This window comes from Dermatophagoides farinae, chromosome 3 (genome assembly GCF_024713945.1).
Source record: "Dermatophagoides farinae isolate YC_2012a chromosome 3, ASM2471394v1, whole genome shotgun sequence".
Lineage (NCBI taxonomy): Eukaryota > Metazoa > Arthropoda > Arachnida > Sarcoptiformes > Pyroglyphidae > Dermatophagoides > Dermatophagoides farinae.
In genome coordinates this window covers 3,264,640-3,282,346 of record NC_134679.1, presented here as the reverse complement: position 1 = coordinate 3,282,346, position 17,707 = coordinate 3,264,640, and the positions used below count along the sequence as shown (strand labels likewise).

General features: G+C 29.1%; 3 protein-coding genes across 3 annotated transcripts; all 3 read left to right on the top strand.

Moving 5' to 3' along the window:
• The first annotated feature begins 6,590 nt into the window (after positions 1 to 6,590).
• Positions 6,591 to 8,459, top strand: LOC124495322 (gastric triacylglycerol lipase). Its single transcript, XM_047058683.2, has 4 exons — positions 6,591 to 6,893; positions 6,947 to 7,254; positions 7,373 to 7,696; positions 7,767 to 8,459. The coding sequence occupies exons 1-4, from the start codon at positions 6,708 to 6,710 to the stop codon at positions 8,314 to 8,316; spliced, it is 1,368 nt and encodes a 455-aa protein (XP_046914639.2). The 5' UTR covers positions 6,591 to 6,707; the 3' UTR covers positions 8,317 to 8,459.
• A 73-nt stretch (positions 8,460 to 8,532) lies between these two features.
• Positions 8,533 to 13,655, top strand: LOC124495323 (uncharacterized). Its single transcript, XM_075729245.1, has 13 exons — positions 8,533 to 8,838; positions 9,171 to 9,547; positions 9,627 to 9,949; positions 10,005 to 10,171; positions 10,244 to 10,400; positions 10,463 to 10,659; positions 10,709 to 10,918; positions 10,984 to 11,066; positions 11,938 to 12,310; positions 12,370 to 12,488; positions 12,637 to 12,782; positions 12,864 to 13,002; positions 13,058 to 13,655. The coding sequence occupies exons 2-13, from the start codon at positions 9,434 to 9,436 to the stop codon at positions 13,436 to 13,438; spliced, it is 2,409 nt and encodes an 802-aa protein (XP_075585360.1). The 5' UTR covers positions 8,533 to 8,838; positions 9,171 to 9,433; the 3' UTR covers positions 13,439 to 13,655.
• Positions 13,656 to 14,270: 615 nt separating this feature from the next.
• LOC124495298 (glycerol-3-phosphate acyltransferase 4-like) lies at positions 14,271 to 16,586 on the top strand. Its single transcript, XM_047058652.2, has 3 exons — positions 14,271 to 14,828; positions 14,888 to 15,779; positions 15,841 to 16,586. Exons 1-3 carry the CDS (start codon positions 14,516 to 14,518, stop codon positions 16,040 to 16,042), a joined length of 1,407 nt encoding a protein of 468 aa, XP_046914608.2. The 5' UTR covers positions 14,271 to 14,515; the 3' UTR covers positions 16,043 to 16,586.
• Positions 16,587 to 17,707: the final 1,121 nt, after the last annotated feature.

Below are 17,707 nucleotides of genomic sequence, written 5' to 3'. Positions count from 1 at the left end.
GAATATTTATCTAGGGCAGAAAAAATTCCTTTCTTATCGATATTTTTTTTTGATGAAATTGAAAAAAAATTACTGACTGAGCCATGAGCATTCATTCATTCATTCATATTCGATCCAATAATAATGATGAAAATAATAACAATAATGTCATTTTTCTGTGGTTGATTTCATTTATAATATGACACACAAACACACAAACACAAACACACACAAACACAAACATAATTGCAAATAAGAATCGATTCCATTTTGAATCCAAATTTTTCTCTAGTCCATCCAATCATCATCCATCTGATTGAAACATTGTCACATTGGATTTATATTGAAATTCAAATCATCAAAAGAAATATCGTTTCAATTTTTATAATTAAATATTTCAAATAGTTATTATATGGAAAATATAATGTGAAATTCATGAATAGTGACAAAAAAAGAAAATTTTTCCTGATCACACATATTTGGACATATTACACAAATATCGAAAATGTTGAAAATGAAAATTGATTAAATGATGAATATTATCAAAATGCAATCATTGAAAGTTATAGTGAAATAGTGATACGCCCAAACAGGAAACCAACGTCTACAACGTATTTGACGAATCTGTCTCTCTTTTTTTTATTTTTGGTTTTGGAAATGTTATTTGGTCGACGGTATTTGGTGCTGGTTCAATTTGACTAACATTGATTATTATTAAATTTTATTCTCATCTCATTCTCATCATTTTGTGTTTGATGTTTTTTTTCCCACACACGTTTTAGATTCAAGAAGGGAATGCAACCGAAAGGAGAAAAAAAAATCGTTCAGTGATTTCTAAACTTGTAAATGTTGAATTTGGCATTCAAATTCTCATTTGCCCAAAATACCAGAAAAAACCCCGACAGCAACAACAACAACAACAACAATTCGAAACAAATCAAGCAAATGTACCAAAACGGTGTGCGTATATGTGTGTGTGTGTGTGTGTGTGTGTGTGTGTGTGTGTGTTTCCTCTGGAACGAAGCAGCAACCAGATGTGACTTTTTGAAAATTTTTCGTACAAACACACACACACACACAGACATTGTAATAATATAATCAAAAGCGAATATAAAAAGTCCAACAGGAATAAAAAAAACAAAATTGCAAAAATCGAACCAACCAGTCATATAGACAGCCATCAAGAATTTGTTGCTGGTTCATCGAGTGATCGTCAAAAAAAGAAAAAAAATTGTCCACCCCCGCTACCAAATAAAAGCCAATAGGAAAGGGAAATCATAAGATTGGGAAAAGACAAAAAAACTGTAGCCTGAAAAAGCAGGAATTTTTCAATTTTTTTTCCATTTTCTTGTTACGTTTTATTTTGTTTCGTTTCTTCTTGTTCTTCATCTGTATTTGTCGATCGAAAATTTTAAAATTTAAATTTTTTTTGTTTGTTTGTTTGTTTGTTTGACTTACAAGAATTCGGTAATAGCATTCGCTTATTGCATTGCCTTCCCTTTACCCACCACCAAATACGAAAAAAAAGAACTAAGCCAAAATTAAAGCATTTTTTGTTTTTTTGTTTCCGTTCGTTTTCTGTCAAAGAAAAAAAAATTTTTTTTTTCATCGAAATTAGAATTGTAAACGAAGTTGTTGACATTGTTAAATTGTTTTCAATTTTTCTTTTTTTTTTTTTTGATAACAAAGTGTGTGTGTGTAATATGGTCAGAAAAAACACAATGAGGCAAATTGAAAGTTGCTGATGTTCCAAATGATAAACTTGTATTCCGTGTGGGTTGAATTCATTTTATTTGTTGTTAGATTAGATTAGATTAGATAAATGAATGAATGAATGTATCCACTGGGTACCATCAATGAAACTATATGATATGTTGACCTGTTTTCTGCAGCTATTGCTATTAATAAACAAAAACAAATGAAAAGTTCATATATTGACCTTTGACGCATCCGAACTGGATTAAATGATTTTTAAAAAAAGAATTTGACCAATAAAAATAAATAACTATCAAGTAATTGTTCGAGTGAAAATAGTTCATTGTTCTGTCATTTTGCGTAGACATTTTGGATCATTTACTTAAGTTACTTAGTTGCCATTTTGATTGATTACCATCATTGGCTCCTGTTGTGTGTGTGTCTGTAGATATATGTGTCGATTCGGGTTCAATGGTGGATCGGTTTATATCGACTAGATCAAATTGAATCGAATCAGGCAAAGAATTTTTTTTTCAGGCGAAATAAGTATCCAACTGTGTTGATGTGTCATAGTCGAACAAAACAAAATAAAACAAAACTTGTGCTTGTTTGTTTACTTGCTTGTTTTTTTTCATCTTTTCTGGTATCTGTATTTTTTCGGGTATCATTCTTTACATTGTACACATACACACAATTTGAATTCAATTAACGTTCTTTTTCGTTGTCTTCCATCCTCTTTCTCCTCGTTTTTTTCAGCTAGGTTTGTTTTTAGTTAACGCAAAATAATTTTATTATTACAATGATGATACGACAAACTTTGAGTACCCAATTTTTCTTTTTACCAGGGCTATGAATCTATCATGGATTCGATAATACGATGATGGTAGTAAGGATATTATGTATAAAAACATAGAGGGAGTTTACCAATATCGAATGTTTACTTAGCTGTGGCTGAATTTATCGATATCATTCAATGATTCGTGTGTGTGTGTGTGTGTGTGTGTGTGTATGTGATTATCATATCGGTCCCATCATCAGGATCATCATCATCATCAACATCAACATCATTATGCATTACATTTATTGATTCACTAGAATCTAACCGACTGGAATATTCTTTCTTTTTTTTTTTGCTCTTATTGGATAATACGATTATTCTCATTTTTGTCATTGATTCTAATGCAAACATCAAAATAAACAAATAGAAATAAAGAATTTGGACAAAATGGACTAAATAAGAACAACAAGAATAAAGATGATGATGATGATGATAATGATGAAAAAAAACGATGAGTCCTGATCATCATCATGTTCATGAACATGATGATAGTCATCATTATCATAATATCAACAACGTTCTCATCATCATCATCATGACATCAAGATTTTTATTTTGCTGACAAACAATTGTAATTTTTGGACAAGATAAGGTCTGGTTCTCTCTTATTTCAATTTCGATTTACAAATGTAATTTTAGTTGATAAAACAACAACAACAACAACAAACAAACAAAGATAATTTGTTTTTCCACTTAATAATATGTCTTTGTCCATCAATTTGATTCATTATAGAAATGTTTGTTGTATATACCTCACATTCGAATTCTCATTTTATTCTCATTCTCATTATATATTACATGTATCGATTATATTAATTAATTTCAATTTACTAAATTTGGTCAATTTGATTATAATCATACAAAACAAAAACCCTTAACCCAGTTGGGATCAAAATAAAATGAAATCTATTCTGATGATTTCGTTCTCTCTGCCACTAATAAATATCAGTTTGGTTTTGTGTTCGTTTTATAAACACAAAAAAATAAGAATCGAATATTTGCAAAAAAAAAAAGAAACTAATGTATCTTTCATTCTTTCTTTTTTTTTTACTTTGGTCTTCGTCTTTTTCGTCATCGTCGTTGTCATCGTCATTGTCGTTGTTGAGAAATTTTTTTTTTATTTTTCTACTTATTTGTATCTTCGTTTTTTATATATATATACAATTTGTATGTTTACAATGTTTGTCAAGACATTTTTGGGTCGGTCGTTTTGTCGGATAGATGTTGGTTGGTTAGTCGTTGATTGTAAATGTTCATCACATCTATCTATCCATCTGTCTATGGTATGGTCCACGTTCAAAGTTTCATAAGAATGATGACGATAGCGAATAGATCGAAAATGAATGTCGTTGTTGTAAAAACAGAATAATAATGATAACAGAAAGAATAAAAGTATTTCTAACGAATGAATGAATGAATGAATGAATGACGAACAAACAAACAAACAAACAAACACGGGTCGTCTTAAATGATGATGATGATGATGATGATGGTTTGAACAGTATAGAATAGTATCTTATTTCTCAAATTCTTATGTATGTTCTAGTGTATTTGTTTGTTTGAATAAATTATTTATTTTACGACATACGAAACTAAAGAAAGGGTCTAACATAGATAGATAGATATTGAAACGTTTATCTACAATAGTTTTAGTTTGTTGCAACCCCCCCACACACAAATCACCACTTCCATTCTTCTCATAGTTTCATGATATAATGATACACATATGATGATCGAAAGAATAATTGTATCCCGATTCCTATAGCCAACAATATATACATTCGAATAGCCGATGATCGTAAATTATCAGTGAAAGCATTTTTTCCATTGGTTAATTTTATCTTTGATTATAAGGTCTCTATTCATTTGTAATCGAAGGTTTTTAATGGATGAATATTTAAACTATACCATACATTAAGAATTCCCAAGTACTTCTCAAATAGAAATCTGGTGAGAAAAAAAATCTGTTCACAACCATGGGCCAGAGAAGTGTTGGATGTTTATTATTACTGTTATTGTTGATGATGCCAAAGAATGAAATGAAGGATTTCAATCTGGTTTTAATTTTGATTTTCATTTCTTTCATCTTGGTTTTCGGTGATCATTACAAATAACATTATCATCAATGTGTTTGTGTGTGTGTACGTAATTTCCTTTTTTTTTAGGTTTTTAAATTTTCATTTCGATTCTCTATTCACGCAAGGCTCTGGTAAAAAGTACAAATGTAAAGAATAAAAAATGAAAAAGTTATCGCCATCGACAGGAAATTTTTATTTTTATTTTTACCATTTTATTATTATTATTTTGATTTTCTCTTATTCTCATTCTTTTTCTCTTTATAGGATGATGAGCTTCTGTCGACTAATTTTAGTGGTGTTTTTTTTTGTTGGTTCAGTTTATCATTGAAAAAATAATCTAAACCAATAGAATTCTGTCACTAAATTGAAAATATGCACACACACACACTGATACAGATGTTGTTGTGTAGAATGCATGTTCCTGTGAAGCATAGATACAAATTTCATTTCATCCTATGGAATCCGTTTTGTATAAAATGATGATGATAATAATGACTTTTTTTTGATGTTTAGGGGCTGTGTTAATGTTGGCGAGTGAAAATGAAAAAAAAAAATAAAATAAAATTCTTTTTTTATTCTAGTTCAGCTATTCTGACACAATATGGCTACCATCATCGCCATCGCCATCGTCATGATCATCATTATCATTTGGTACATCATTTCGCATTTTTTTTTCTTTCGTTGGTTTCGATTAAATCATCGCCCATCACAACCATCATGGCCATTACTGCCATTGATGATGATGATGATGATGATCATTGTCATCATCATTGGTAAACGTTAAGAATAAAATTTTTGAAAAAAAAGCAAAAAAAAAATTCAAAACATTTGCCGAATTTTTTTTTGTTGTTGTGTCTGGATTCAATTGATTTACCGTTCTTACAGTGTAGAGAAATGAAACAAAAATTTCGATTTGAAAATCAATCAATTTTCCATTTTCAATCGTCCCAATACACAAACAAGACAACATAATGGAACAAACAAAAAAAAAGAAATATTTATCTCCCAAGGATATAAACGATATCGAATGAAGAATCGATGTCGTATGTTTTTATAAGATGGTGAAATCTTCTAGAATATTCTAATAGTTGGAAAATTTATACAATCATTAATTTGAATGGCAAATAAAATTTTCTATTTGATTCTAGGATTTTTTTTATGCATGAAAACCAGATGAAGATGTATCAAAAAGATTTATTATTCGTTGTGGAATCAAAAAAAAAAAAAAAAAAATCATCATGATTTGTTTCCGGGGATAAAGCATATTCAATCAACCGTTCTATTTTTCTATAATAATAATGATCATCATTATCGTGGAATTTTATTGGATTGGATGAAAAATTAAAAACAAAATCATAGCGTCATCTGTCATTGTTGATATAAACAAAAAATTCTTCGATTCGAATCTTCTTCAACAAAAAAAAAACATATTCTTTCGAAGAAAAATTGATATTTTCTTTAAAAATTCAAATGTTCTGTCACAGATGGCGCCAATATGTGACCAGAAATTTTTTTACCGGATTCTCACTATTTTTAAAAAAAATATCCGGTTAAAAAATGCGAAAAGGAAATTAATAAGTTCGTCTTTCTTCATTCATTCGGGCCATTGGCCATACGGGGAAATAAGTTTACATAACGATAAAACAAAATACGTCATTTTATTGTGTGAACAAACAAAGAATATGAGGAAAACAAAAAGGAAAAAAAATATCAATCACAATATGAATAATTGAATTGATAAAATCAGACAAAAAAAACGACTATTTAATAGAGAACATCATATACGTCAAACTAATGATATAATGAAAATTTTACGAAAAAAAACAACAATGAATAATTTCATAACGAGAAATCCATGTACGCATGATCAAGCGTAAATGATAATTGATAATTGTCATGTGGATGTATATTGGATGATAAAATGAAAAACCCGAATACGTATGCTATAGCCGACAAAATATACTTAAAAACTTTCCCTATGTTCACATTTCCTCCATGAATTTTTTTGTTACATGCATTTTTTTGTGATCGAAAATTGAATTGATATAAAAAGGAATGGATTCATTAATCGTTCATCAATTTTTTCGAAGTTTTATTTTTTTAGTCCATTTTTCATAATGTTTGACCATAAACCGACAAAAATTCTTACAGCCAATAAAATCAATATTTTGGCTATATGGTTAGTAATTGGTTCGATTCTATTTTATTCTGCATCCAAATATCCGTTACAAGAAACATTCAAAACTGTCTATTCTCACATACCCGGTTGGATTGAACCTGATGATGATGTTGGTCGTGATATTGTAAGTGTTAAATTTTTTTTTATTCTCTCATCCATTATAATTTTGCTTATTAGTTTGATTTGATTAACTCAAGAGGATTCGAATATGAATCACATTTTGTTGAAACCGTCGATGGCTATATACTACAATTAGTTCGTCTTGTAAATCCATTCACCAAATATAATCAAACACGTTATCGTCCTGTAATCCTTTCACATGGTGTTGAATGTACAGGTTCAGAATTTCTTATCAATAATCCTGGATATTTAAATTCAGATGGTACTTATTTGGAATGGGATGAAAATGATAATCTGATCAATGGTTCGGAAAAAATAACAAACACATTGGGTTTTACTTTATGCTCATATGGATACGACGTATGGTAAGTTTTGCTAAACCGAACAAAAAAAAATTTTTAACCATTGTAAAAATGTATATAATTAAGCGAGTTTTTCAATAAAAATTTTTTTTTGTCCTCTTCTATCCTTTGGCAACACAAGGTTAGTGAATTTTCGTGGAACAATTTATTCTTTGAATCATACTAAATTGGATATTAACGATCCAGAATATTGGAGATTTTCAATGGATGAAATGGTTAATATAGATCTACCATTAATGATTGATTATATATTAGCAACAACAACATCCGATACATTAACATATATAGGCCATTCACAATCGAATATTCTAATGTTGGCATTAATGTCTGAAAACGATCATTATCAACAATTAGTAAAACCATTCATAGCACTTTCACCAACATGGCATCTAACCAATGTTCGAAGTAACCTAGTTTTTTTCAATTTATTTGAACCTTATCTAAAGTAAGTATTAAATCATAAAATTGGTTTTAAATGAATATCACACATTATCCTCATCATTCAACTTATTCAGATTATCACCGGGTCCATTGGTATTTCATGATATGAAAACCGTACGATCTGTTCTATCAACACTTTGTTCAAATCGTATGATACGATGGATTTGTTATCAAATTTATGATATGTCAGTTGGTTATCAACCTTCCGATATTCGTTTGGATCGTTTTCCTGTTCACATTTATAATATACCATCAGGTGCATCCAATGATAATGCTATACATCATATGCAAACATGGAGAACCGGTAGAGTTAGCCATTATGATCATGGTTTAGAGAAAAATTTATTATTATACAATCAATCTGAACCACCATTGTACAATGTTTCACGTATCAATTCAGCACATATGGCATTTTTTCAAGCTTCACATGATCGTATCAGTTCAATCGAAGGCAATATACAATTGAAGCAACAATTATCAACACCATTACTTGAAGATTACGTAATTAATAGGCCAGATTTTGATCACATGAGTTTTGTTTGGAGCAAACATGCTGGCATTTTGGTAAATGAAAAAATTCTACAGCTCCTATCATTGTACGAAAATGATAATCAAACTTGTTAAGTGATATTGAATAGAAACTTTTGTATCTAAATAAATCGTTAATTTTTTGTTGTTGTTGTAAATAAATACATTCACATAATAAAACGTATTTGATAATTATCATTAAATAAAGTTCAATAGAAATTTTGATACGCATTCAAAAATGAACTGTTTTTTTTTTTTTTTGTTCAACATTATTATGGTGAAAATAATTGAGATAGTAGGCCATTACATAGAATATTAATAAGTACACTATATTGGATGCACATCCGGATTATCAATTGATCGACTTTATCAATCGAATGTTGAATAAATGATCATAGAGGCTGTAATTATGAATTGTTAAATATTTTCATTCATTTTGTATACAATATTGATATTGTTGTTGATAAATGATGTTCAAGCACCCATTTCTCTGAAATAATAATTACGATACGATTTGGTGGATGAATTATTTATCCGACTGAGAACCCGGCTGGGATCATTTGACATTCATCAATTGAAAATTTATGTAATATTTTTATAATTATTTTCGTATTCAATGTAAGTTGATTAAAAAATTTAACTAATAAACATAAACTATCAAGACATAAATTGTTTGTGTGTTTCAAAACATTTTGTTGAAGTGAAATTAATTTCAGCACTATTTCTACAGATGAGTGAGGGTCAAATGACTTTTTTTTTTGAATGTCATTAACAATGTACAATCAAAATTCCTGTAGAAATAGTTAAAACTGAATTAATGTTGACCTTGACAAAAAAATTATTTTAACTTTGTTGCCTTTTGATGAAGGTTTCATTCATCTGTTATTATTTGTTAATAGAATTTTTTTTTTTTTTTTTTGAATAACAATGGTCAAATCGGATTATACCAGCTAATGGCTTGAATGATATAATCATATGAAGATAGCTGAAAAATAACAACAACAACAAATACAAAAGAACAGACGAATGTATGCATTAATACTGATGAATGTATAATAAATATTATGAAGAAAAAATAATCAATGACGTTCAAAAGATTTCAAATGAAGATAAAAACAAACGCAATTTCTCAATTGCAATTCTACGTTGTAATCGATTATGACAACAAATCGACCAGTGGTGGTTGAAGTTGAATCTGAAAATTCTATCGATAATGTTTTGGGATGATTATTTGTGGAAATTATATATGACCGTATCATTATGGTCATATTCAATGTACCAAAATTTACCCGGATCATATGAGAATGAAGATACTGACCGTGATATCGTAAGTAATCATTACTATGTTACTTTTAATGATGATTTAATTTGATTTTCAAACTTTGTTCATTATTTTCATATATCAGTATCAATTGATCGAATCACGTGGATTCAAATATGAATCTCATTTTGTACAAACAAAAGATGGGTACATTTTACAGCTTGTTCGTTTGATAAATCCGTTCATAAATGGTACAAAAAGAAGACGATTAAAACCAATATTACTACAGCATGGATTTCAATGTACTGGATCATTGTGGCTAATTGCTGCAAATGGAACATTGGATCGTTATGGAAATTATATCGAGTACATTGTAGATTCGGAAGATCGTCCGATTGTAATCAATGGTACGAAAGAAGAGGCCAATTCACTAGGTTTTGTATTGGCATCAAAAAATTTTGATGTTTGGTAATTATCGGGTTTAGAATTTTCGATTCACTATTACTAAAAATTTTTATTAAAGGTTGGCTAATTATCGTGGCAGTGTTTATTCATCCAATCATACAAGACTAAATATGACTGATGAAGAATTCTGGAAATTTTCAATGGATGAAATGATACATTATGATTTACCGGCTGAAATTGATTACATTTTGAAGCATACTAAACGTTCGACATTATCTTATATAGGTATCACGAACAAAATTTTTCCTTATCAAAATATCTATTTTATCGATTATATTTTTCTCATTTTTGAAACAGGCCATTCACAAGGATCTCTGATGATGTTGGGATTGATGACGATAAGTAATCGATATGCAAAAAAAATCTCTCCATTCATCGCTTTATCTCCAGTATTCTATAATCTAAATATGTCATTGGCGATAAAATTTGTTACTCCAATAAAAACCATACTTAGGTGAGTTAATATATACCAAATGACATGAATAGAAATAATTTTTTTTATAAACCGGTATAAAGAGCATATCCTGGAATGGTGCCATATTCGAATACGACTCGATCATTGCTTGCCCATCTATGTCAGAATATCTTCATACGGAAGTGGTGTTTTCAAATCACTTATCCTTTTTTCGGATCATTTACCCACAAAATGATTTTAAATCGTATTCCTGTCTATTTATCAGCTGCACCAATGGGCTCTTCATCATGGAATGCAGGTTAGGTGAAATTAATTCAGCAGGTTAATTTATTAATAATTCAAAGCAGCACATTTCATGCAAATGATTGAAGCTGATAATGGACAACCAGAATATTTCGATCATGGAAGATGGAGAAATCTGGAATGGTATGGTCAAACAAAACCACCAATCTATGATGCTAGCCGTATAAATTCAACAAAAATGGCTTTTATATATACAAGTGGTGATTGGTTGAATAGTATCGAAAGTGTTGAATTATTAAAATCAAAACTTAAAGGTAATTAAGAGCATTAAGTTATTTATAACTTGATTAGAATTTTCTAAGACTTTTTTTTATTTCAGTAAAATTATTGGACGATTATTGTGTACCAGATAAGAGCTATAATCATGTTGATTTAATCTGGGCCAAAGATGTCGGACAATTGGTCAATAAAAGAGTTTTAAAAATATTATCATCAGTATAATTTTTTCATGAAATTTTTAATTTAAATTCAATATAATTTGTTGCTGAAAATATTCGATAGATACAGCATATGTACTCACAACATTAATGTGTAGTCGAGCTGATTAAATTATTTTTTTTTTATATTAATACATAGGTTAAAATCATCTGCTACTTAAATGAAAGATTAAAAATTCTTAAAACATGCTAATTATAATGACGACCGGTTTTACTGTATTTTTTTTTTTTTTTTTGCTACTGCCTTTCAAACAACAATACTATTTGGTGTTAACTTGAAATAACTTTAATAATTATATATCTTAATATATAAATCCTATTTCAAGGACAACTAGCTGATATGATTGCTATCTTATATCTGTATACAATTTTCGATTGATATTCTATTTTGATAACAAGAAAAAAAAATCGAAGAAATTTCAATTTCACATTTTTTTTCTCTTAACATAAATATTGATCATAACCACCAAAAAAAAAAAAAATAAATTGACTATTCTATTCTACTGGTGAAATCTTAATCTTTCGTCTATAAAAAAAAACACATTACATTATTAAATTAAATGGAATCCAGACCAGAAGCATTGATTACAAATCAAAAGACAATAAAAAAAACTAAAAATGTCTTTCTCAATAAAATCAACATTTCAATTGTTATTGTGACCATCATTTTATATTTAGTATGTTATTACACCACCGCTTATCATTGGATCACATTGATTCGAGCGATGCCTGGCACAAAACTGCATCCAGATGTTGATCGAGATATAGTAAGTGATTATAATTTTTATAAAGTCTATCAAAAAAATTGACTGATAAAATTTTATTAAAAATAATAGTTTGGAATAATTGAATCAAGAGGTTTTAAGTATGAAAAACATTTTATTACCACAACGGACGGATACATTCTGCAATTGATTCGATTAATTAATCCATATTTGAAAAATAATCAAACAGTTTCTAAGCCAGTATTGCTTCATCATGGATATTTTTGTTCGGCAACAATTTGGTTAACAGCAGCAAATGGTACACTTGATGAACATGGATTTTTTAATGAATTTTACGATTTCGATAATAAAATCTTGACAAATGGCAGCCAACAGGTCGGAAACAGTCTTGGTTTTGTTTTATCAGCAAATTTTTACGATGTATGGCTAGCTAATTACCGTGGAAATATTTATTCTTCTAATCATACTACACTGACAATCGATGGTGAGTGTGTTTTGAATCCAAAGATATTATAGAACTATCAATATCATTTAAAATATTAGATCCAGAATTTTGGAAATTTTCAATGGATGAAATGATCAAATATGATTTACCAGCAGAAATTGATTATATATTAGCCCAAACCAATCATTCTACATTAACGTATATTGGACATTCACAGGTAAATAATCACAAAAAATTAAAAGTAGAAAAATTTTAGTAATAAAAATAGTGTAGTAATAATAACAATCAAGTGGTATTTTAAACTGAAATTGTGCTTATAAATATATAATATGGTTTTAATAATTGAAAAACTAATTCAATAACAGGGAAACGTAATGATGTTTGGATTAATTTCATTAAGCGACGAATATATGAAAAAAATCGATGCCTTTATTGGTTTATCACCAGTTACGCATGGCCTCAAGAATACATCAATTCTCCGTTTTTATTATTACATACGAGGATTACTCAAGTATATGGAATGAATCAATTTCTTATCCTTGAATAATAATAACTTTTATTTATTTATTTATTTATTCATTTACAATCTCAGAGCCTATCCAAATTTGATAATATTCAGAAATCCAGCTCGACTTTTGATATCGAATATATGTCAGAATATAATGATAAAACCATTCTGTCAATATTTATTATACTTAACAGTTGGCATGCAAAAACATAATATGCTTTATGTAAGTCATTCATAACGAGCTCATACAATTAACCTGATTTTATAATGAATAACAGGAACGAATACCTGCTTATATTGATGCAATAACTATGGGTTCATCACCATGGAATACTGTTCAGTTTTATGGTGAACCACTTTGGTTACGTTATTTTGATTATGGTGAAGAGAAAAATTTACAGCTTTATGGCCAATCAGATGCACCATATTATGATTTTAGTAAAATCAATTCCACTAGGATTGCTTTGATTTATTCCGAAGTTGATTGCTTGAATCATATGGATAATGTTGAAAAATTGAAAAATGAATTGAAAGTAAAATTATGGGATGATTATTTAGTCCCGGATCCTACATACGATCATAATGATTTTTTATGGGCTAAAAATTCCGGACAATTAGTCAATACAAGAATTTTAAAATTGCTCCAATCAATACAGTGACGATGATTACTATTCGTTTGGATAAATAAATAAAAAAAATTTTTGGATTTATTATGTGGACAAACTATCAAAAAAAAAAAATTAAAATATTATTGTCCATTTTGTTACTATCAAGCATAATGTAATTTTTGAGATTTTTTTTTTGATGAATAAATAACAATTTTTTGATGATATAAATAACAAACATTTTTGGATGTTTGCCATCATCATTACGATGAAACGTGAATATGTCAAAATCAATTATATATCAAGATACCTAAGAGTATCAATCAAACATGAATGAAATGATTGGACATGTAATCAATTTTTTTATTGCTTTAAATTCATTCATCATTCATGAATGAATGAATGATTTGTTTTGAAAGCTATATATCCACATATTGATGCAAATAATTTGTTTCGATTATCAATTGTACATGGGCATAAAAAATCAATTGAAGATTTATGTCACTTATTTCTTAGAAAATGAACTTCAGTCATTTGATTCATCTTTTTTCCTGAATTCAGTTGCCGACAAATTTTTTACTCGTTGATTTTTTATCAGAAAAAAAATTATATCACTAAACAAGTATTAGATACAAATGAATGTTCGTATTAAAAAAAAAGCGAAATTGACAAATCACGCGATATTATTATCAGGTTTAAAAAAAAAAATTCAGCGCCTACAGAGAAGAGAATAGAGAGATAAGATAGTCTTAACTATCTAATAAACAATATGGTGAGGGTGGAAAGAGGAGGTGGTTGTAATGAATTAATTCGGACATGTATTCATTTTGCTATGGCAATTGGTACGTGCTATAAAAATGGTTCGTATAAAAATTTTTTTTCCCGAATCAAATGAATGATATATAGGTGATGTATCGCTGGTACCACAAGTATAATGTTGGTTGGTGATGATCATATTTCATTCATATATTCACAATTGCCATCATCATCATCATCATCATCATCGTCATTTGTCGTTGTGGTACTAGTGATACAAGCAATGATTATTTCTAAAAACGATTGAATCGATCGATTATTTTGTCTCAATATTTTTAGTGATTGAATTATTGTGGAAAAAAATACGTACACAAGATGTGGAGTATAATTTTTTTCATATTATTAATTTTATATCTGGGACTGGCTAGTGTTGGTCATCGTTTTTTTATCCATCAATTATATGTTAGCCGATTATTGAAACTTTTCGATTATGGCAAAAGAAAAATTCGAAAAATTCAACAAAACATTCAACAGGAAAGAAAAATTCAACGAAAAATAAGCCGAGCCATGTCGGTTAATGCTAATCTCGACCAATTGGCAGATTTAGCCGCAAAAGCTGCAACGATGCCAGATTCAGATGAATCCGATGCTGATTCAGCTTTCTGTGAAGATTTTGATTCATCCGATGGTCAGTTTTTTTCATGTTTTTATTTTTATATCTATTTGACTTTGGTTTTGATTTCACAGTTCCTGCTGCATTTGCTTATAATAAAGCATTATCAATGGAGATGGATAAAACCAAACATAAACTTGATATAAGTACGGTAATGAGTTTAACAACAATGGGAATACGAGCCATCATTGATGATTCGGTCACAAAACGATTTGCAGCTGAAGAATTAAAGACATGGAATCTTCTGACAAGAACTGATGGAATTTATCATTATAAATCATTGCGATTAGCTGTTGTTTGGATGGCTGGATTGATTGTTCGCTATATGATACTATTTCCTTTAAGAATGGCCATTGCTTTAATCGGTATTTGGTTTCTAGTGACTAGTACATTTCTAGTCGGCCTCATACCGTTCTCATGGATGAAACGATTAGTTTATCACTATATATCAGTCATGAGTTTTCGAATCATATCTCGATCATTTTCGGCCGTCATCACCTATCATGATTCACTGAACAAAGCCAAACCTGGTGGTATATGTGTAGCCAATCATACATCACCTATAGATGTAATCCTTTTACATTGTAACAATGCCTATGCATTGGTTGGCCAACGTCAACCTGGTGTTCTTGGTTTTATTCAACGAGCATTGAATCGAGCTACACATCATATTTGGTTCGATCGTTTTGAAACAAATGATCGTAATTATGTATCACATAGACTTCGTGAACATGCGGAAGATAAAAGCAAATTGCCCATATTGATCTTTCCTGAGGGCACTTGTGTAAATAATTCAGCTGTGATGATGTTCAAAAAAGGTAGCTTTGAAATTAATGCACCAATCTATCCTGTAGCTATTAAATATGATGCCCGATTTGGTGATCCATTCTGGAATTCGAGTAAATATGGCTATGCACGATACATGCTAATGATGATGACCTCCTGGGCTATTGTCTGTGATGTTTGGTATGTTTTCGACAAAACAAGTGAAAAATTTCGAACCTTAACCTTTTTCATTTAAATTTAGGTTCCTTCCACCAATGTATAGAAGAGAAGATGAAAGTGCAATCGAATTTGCCAATCGTGTAAAAAGTGAAATAGCTAGAAAAGGTGGATTAATCGATCTGGAATGGGATGGACAACTGAAACGTCAACGAGTCAAACCAGAAATGGTAAAACGACAACAATATAAATTGAGTAAAGCACTTGAAGTACAGGATAGTAGATAAGATTAACGGATTGGAATGATGGCTGATGTGTTTCGATAAATTTTGGCATAAACTTTGGATCGTACAAAATTTACCTGAATTCATCAATCAAGAAATTTTCACACATGAATATTGGCTGGCAACAATTGATTATTTGGACTATATATAGTGAAAAAAATGAATAATTATTGATTTAGTTATTGCCGATTGTATATCAAAATACTATATAGTGTTTTTGGGTTTACCCTTATATTTAGCTATAAAATTTCTAATCAGATTAAATTAGGCAAATATGCCATATCGATTTATATTTAAAAAAAATTGATTGAAGCGTTCTGTTGTTGTGAAATTCAAATTGAAGAATAAAAAAACACTGCGCAGAAGATCAATTAACGTGTATCGAAAAGATTTTATTGATGAATAGAATATAGAAGAACAAACAAACAAAAACAAGAATATATCAATGTGCGCATAACCAACCATATATTATCATCAAAACGCAAATTTAACCATAAATCATAATTTTTCATCAACATTTGGAAATAAATTTTTCTTGTTTGTTTGATATTGTTTTCATTCCTAACTAAAGTAAAATAGCTAATTATCAATTCTAATGAAAATATCTAGATTCCAATCATGATTTTACTGAGAGAAAATAAAAATGTGAACATTATGATCATGAAATCATAGCCGGAAAATTATCAAATTATGAATTGAATTTTGTATGATCAAAATTTGTATATTCTGAATATTTTCGATCCAAATTTTATGAAATTTTTGTGGTATTGATAATAACACAGAGTCGATTTATAACCAATTTATATGTCGAAATAATTGATGAAGTTGAAACAAGAATATATGAAAAAATATAGAATCGATATTTTGGAAATAAAAAGTATTGTTTTTTTTATATAAAAAAAACTTTAACAAATTATTGATTTTTTCCATTATCATTAGATGGCAAAAGTCATTTCTATCATTAATGAAATTCATTCATGTTAAATTGAGCTAATTTTATATTATTCAAATTTTCGCCACTGCTACCCTCATCATTATTGGTTAAACCTCTGGGAATTTATACATTCTTGGCATTCTTTATTTATACGTTGTTCACTAGACTTTTGATTTGCATTTGATGTATTAAAAATAACGACAAACGATGGATTTATTGGAATTTTCTCCATACAAAGTCAAAAAAATTAATGAAATTTTTCATATTTTCTTCAACAATTCATCCTTCTATGTCCAACGTTATTATTATTCAATGCAAGAATATGTCAAACATAATATAGCATTTACATGGCGAAGATTATTGTTACCAACTTGGTTAGCAGTGAATGCCTGGTCAATGATCATATTCTTCATATTAGTAGTGTTTAGAAAACTACCTGATTATACATTTCTTGTGGAAATACCACTTACAGTAATGAAAATTAATAATTTTGATTTGCTTGTTTATTATGTTCTGCTCACGTACAGCCTATGGGAAATCAAATGGATGTCGACATTCAGATTGATTATCAACTATAAACTACCATTCAACAGCATATGTTTATCATATTGGCGTATTCGTGATTGTCGTCTAAATCGCAAGAATGATGAAAAATATCTTATAAATTTTTTCATAAAATCATCCTATACATGTGGAACTATTTTTCGTCTAAGTGTTTTTGGTTTGATTCCCCT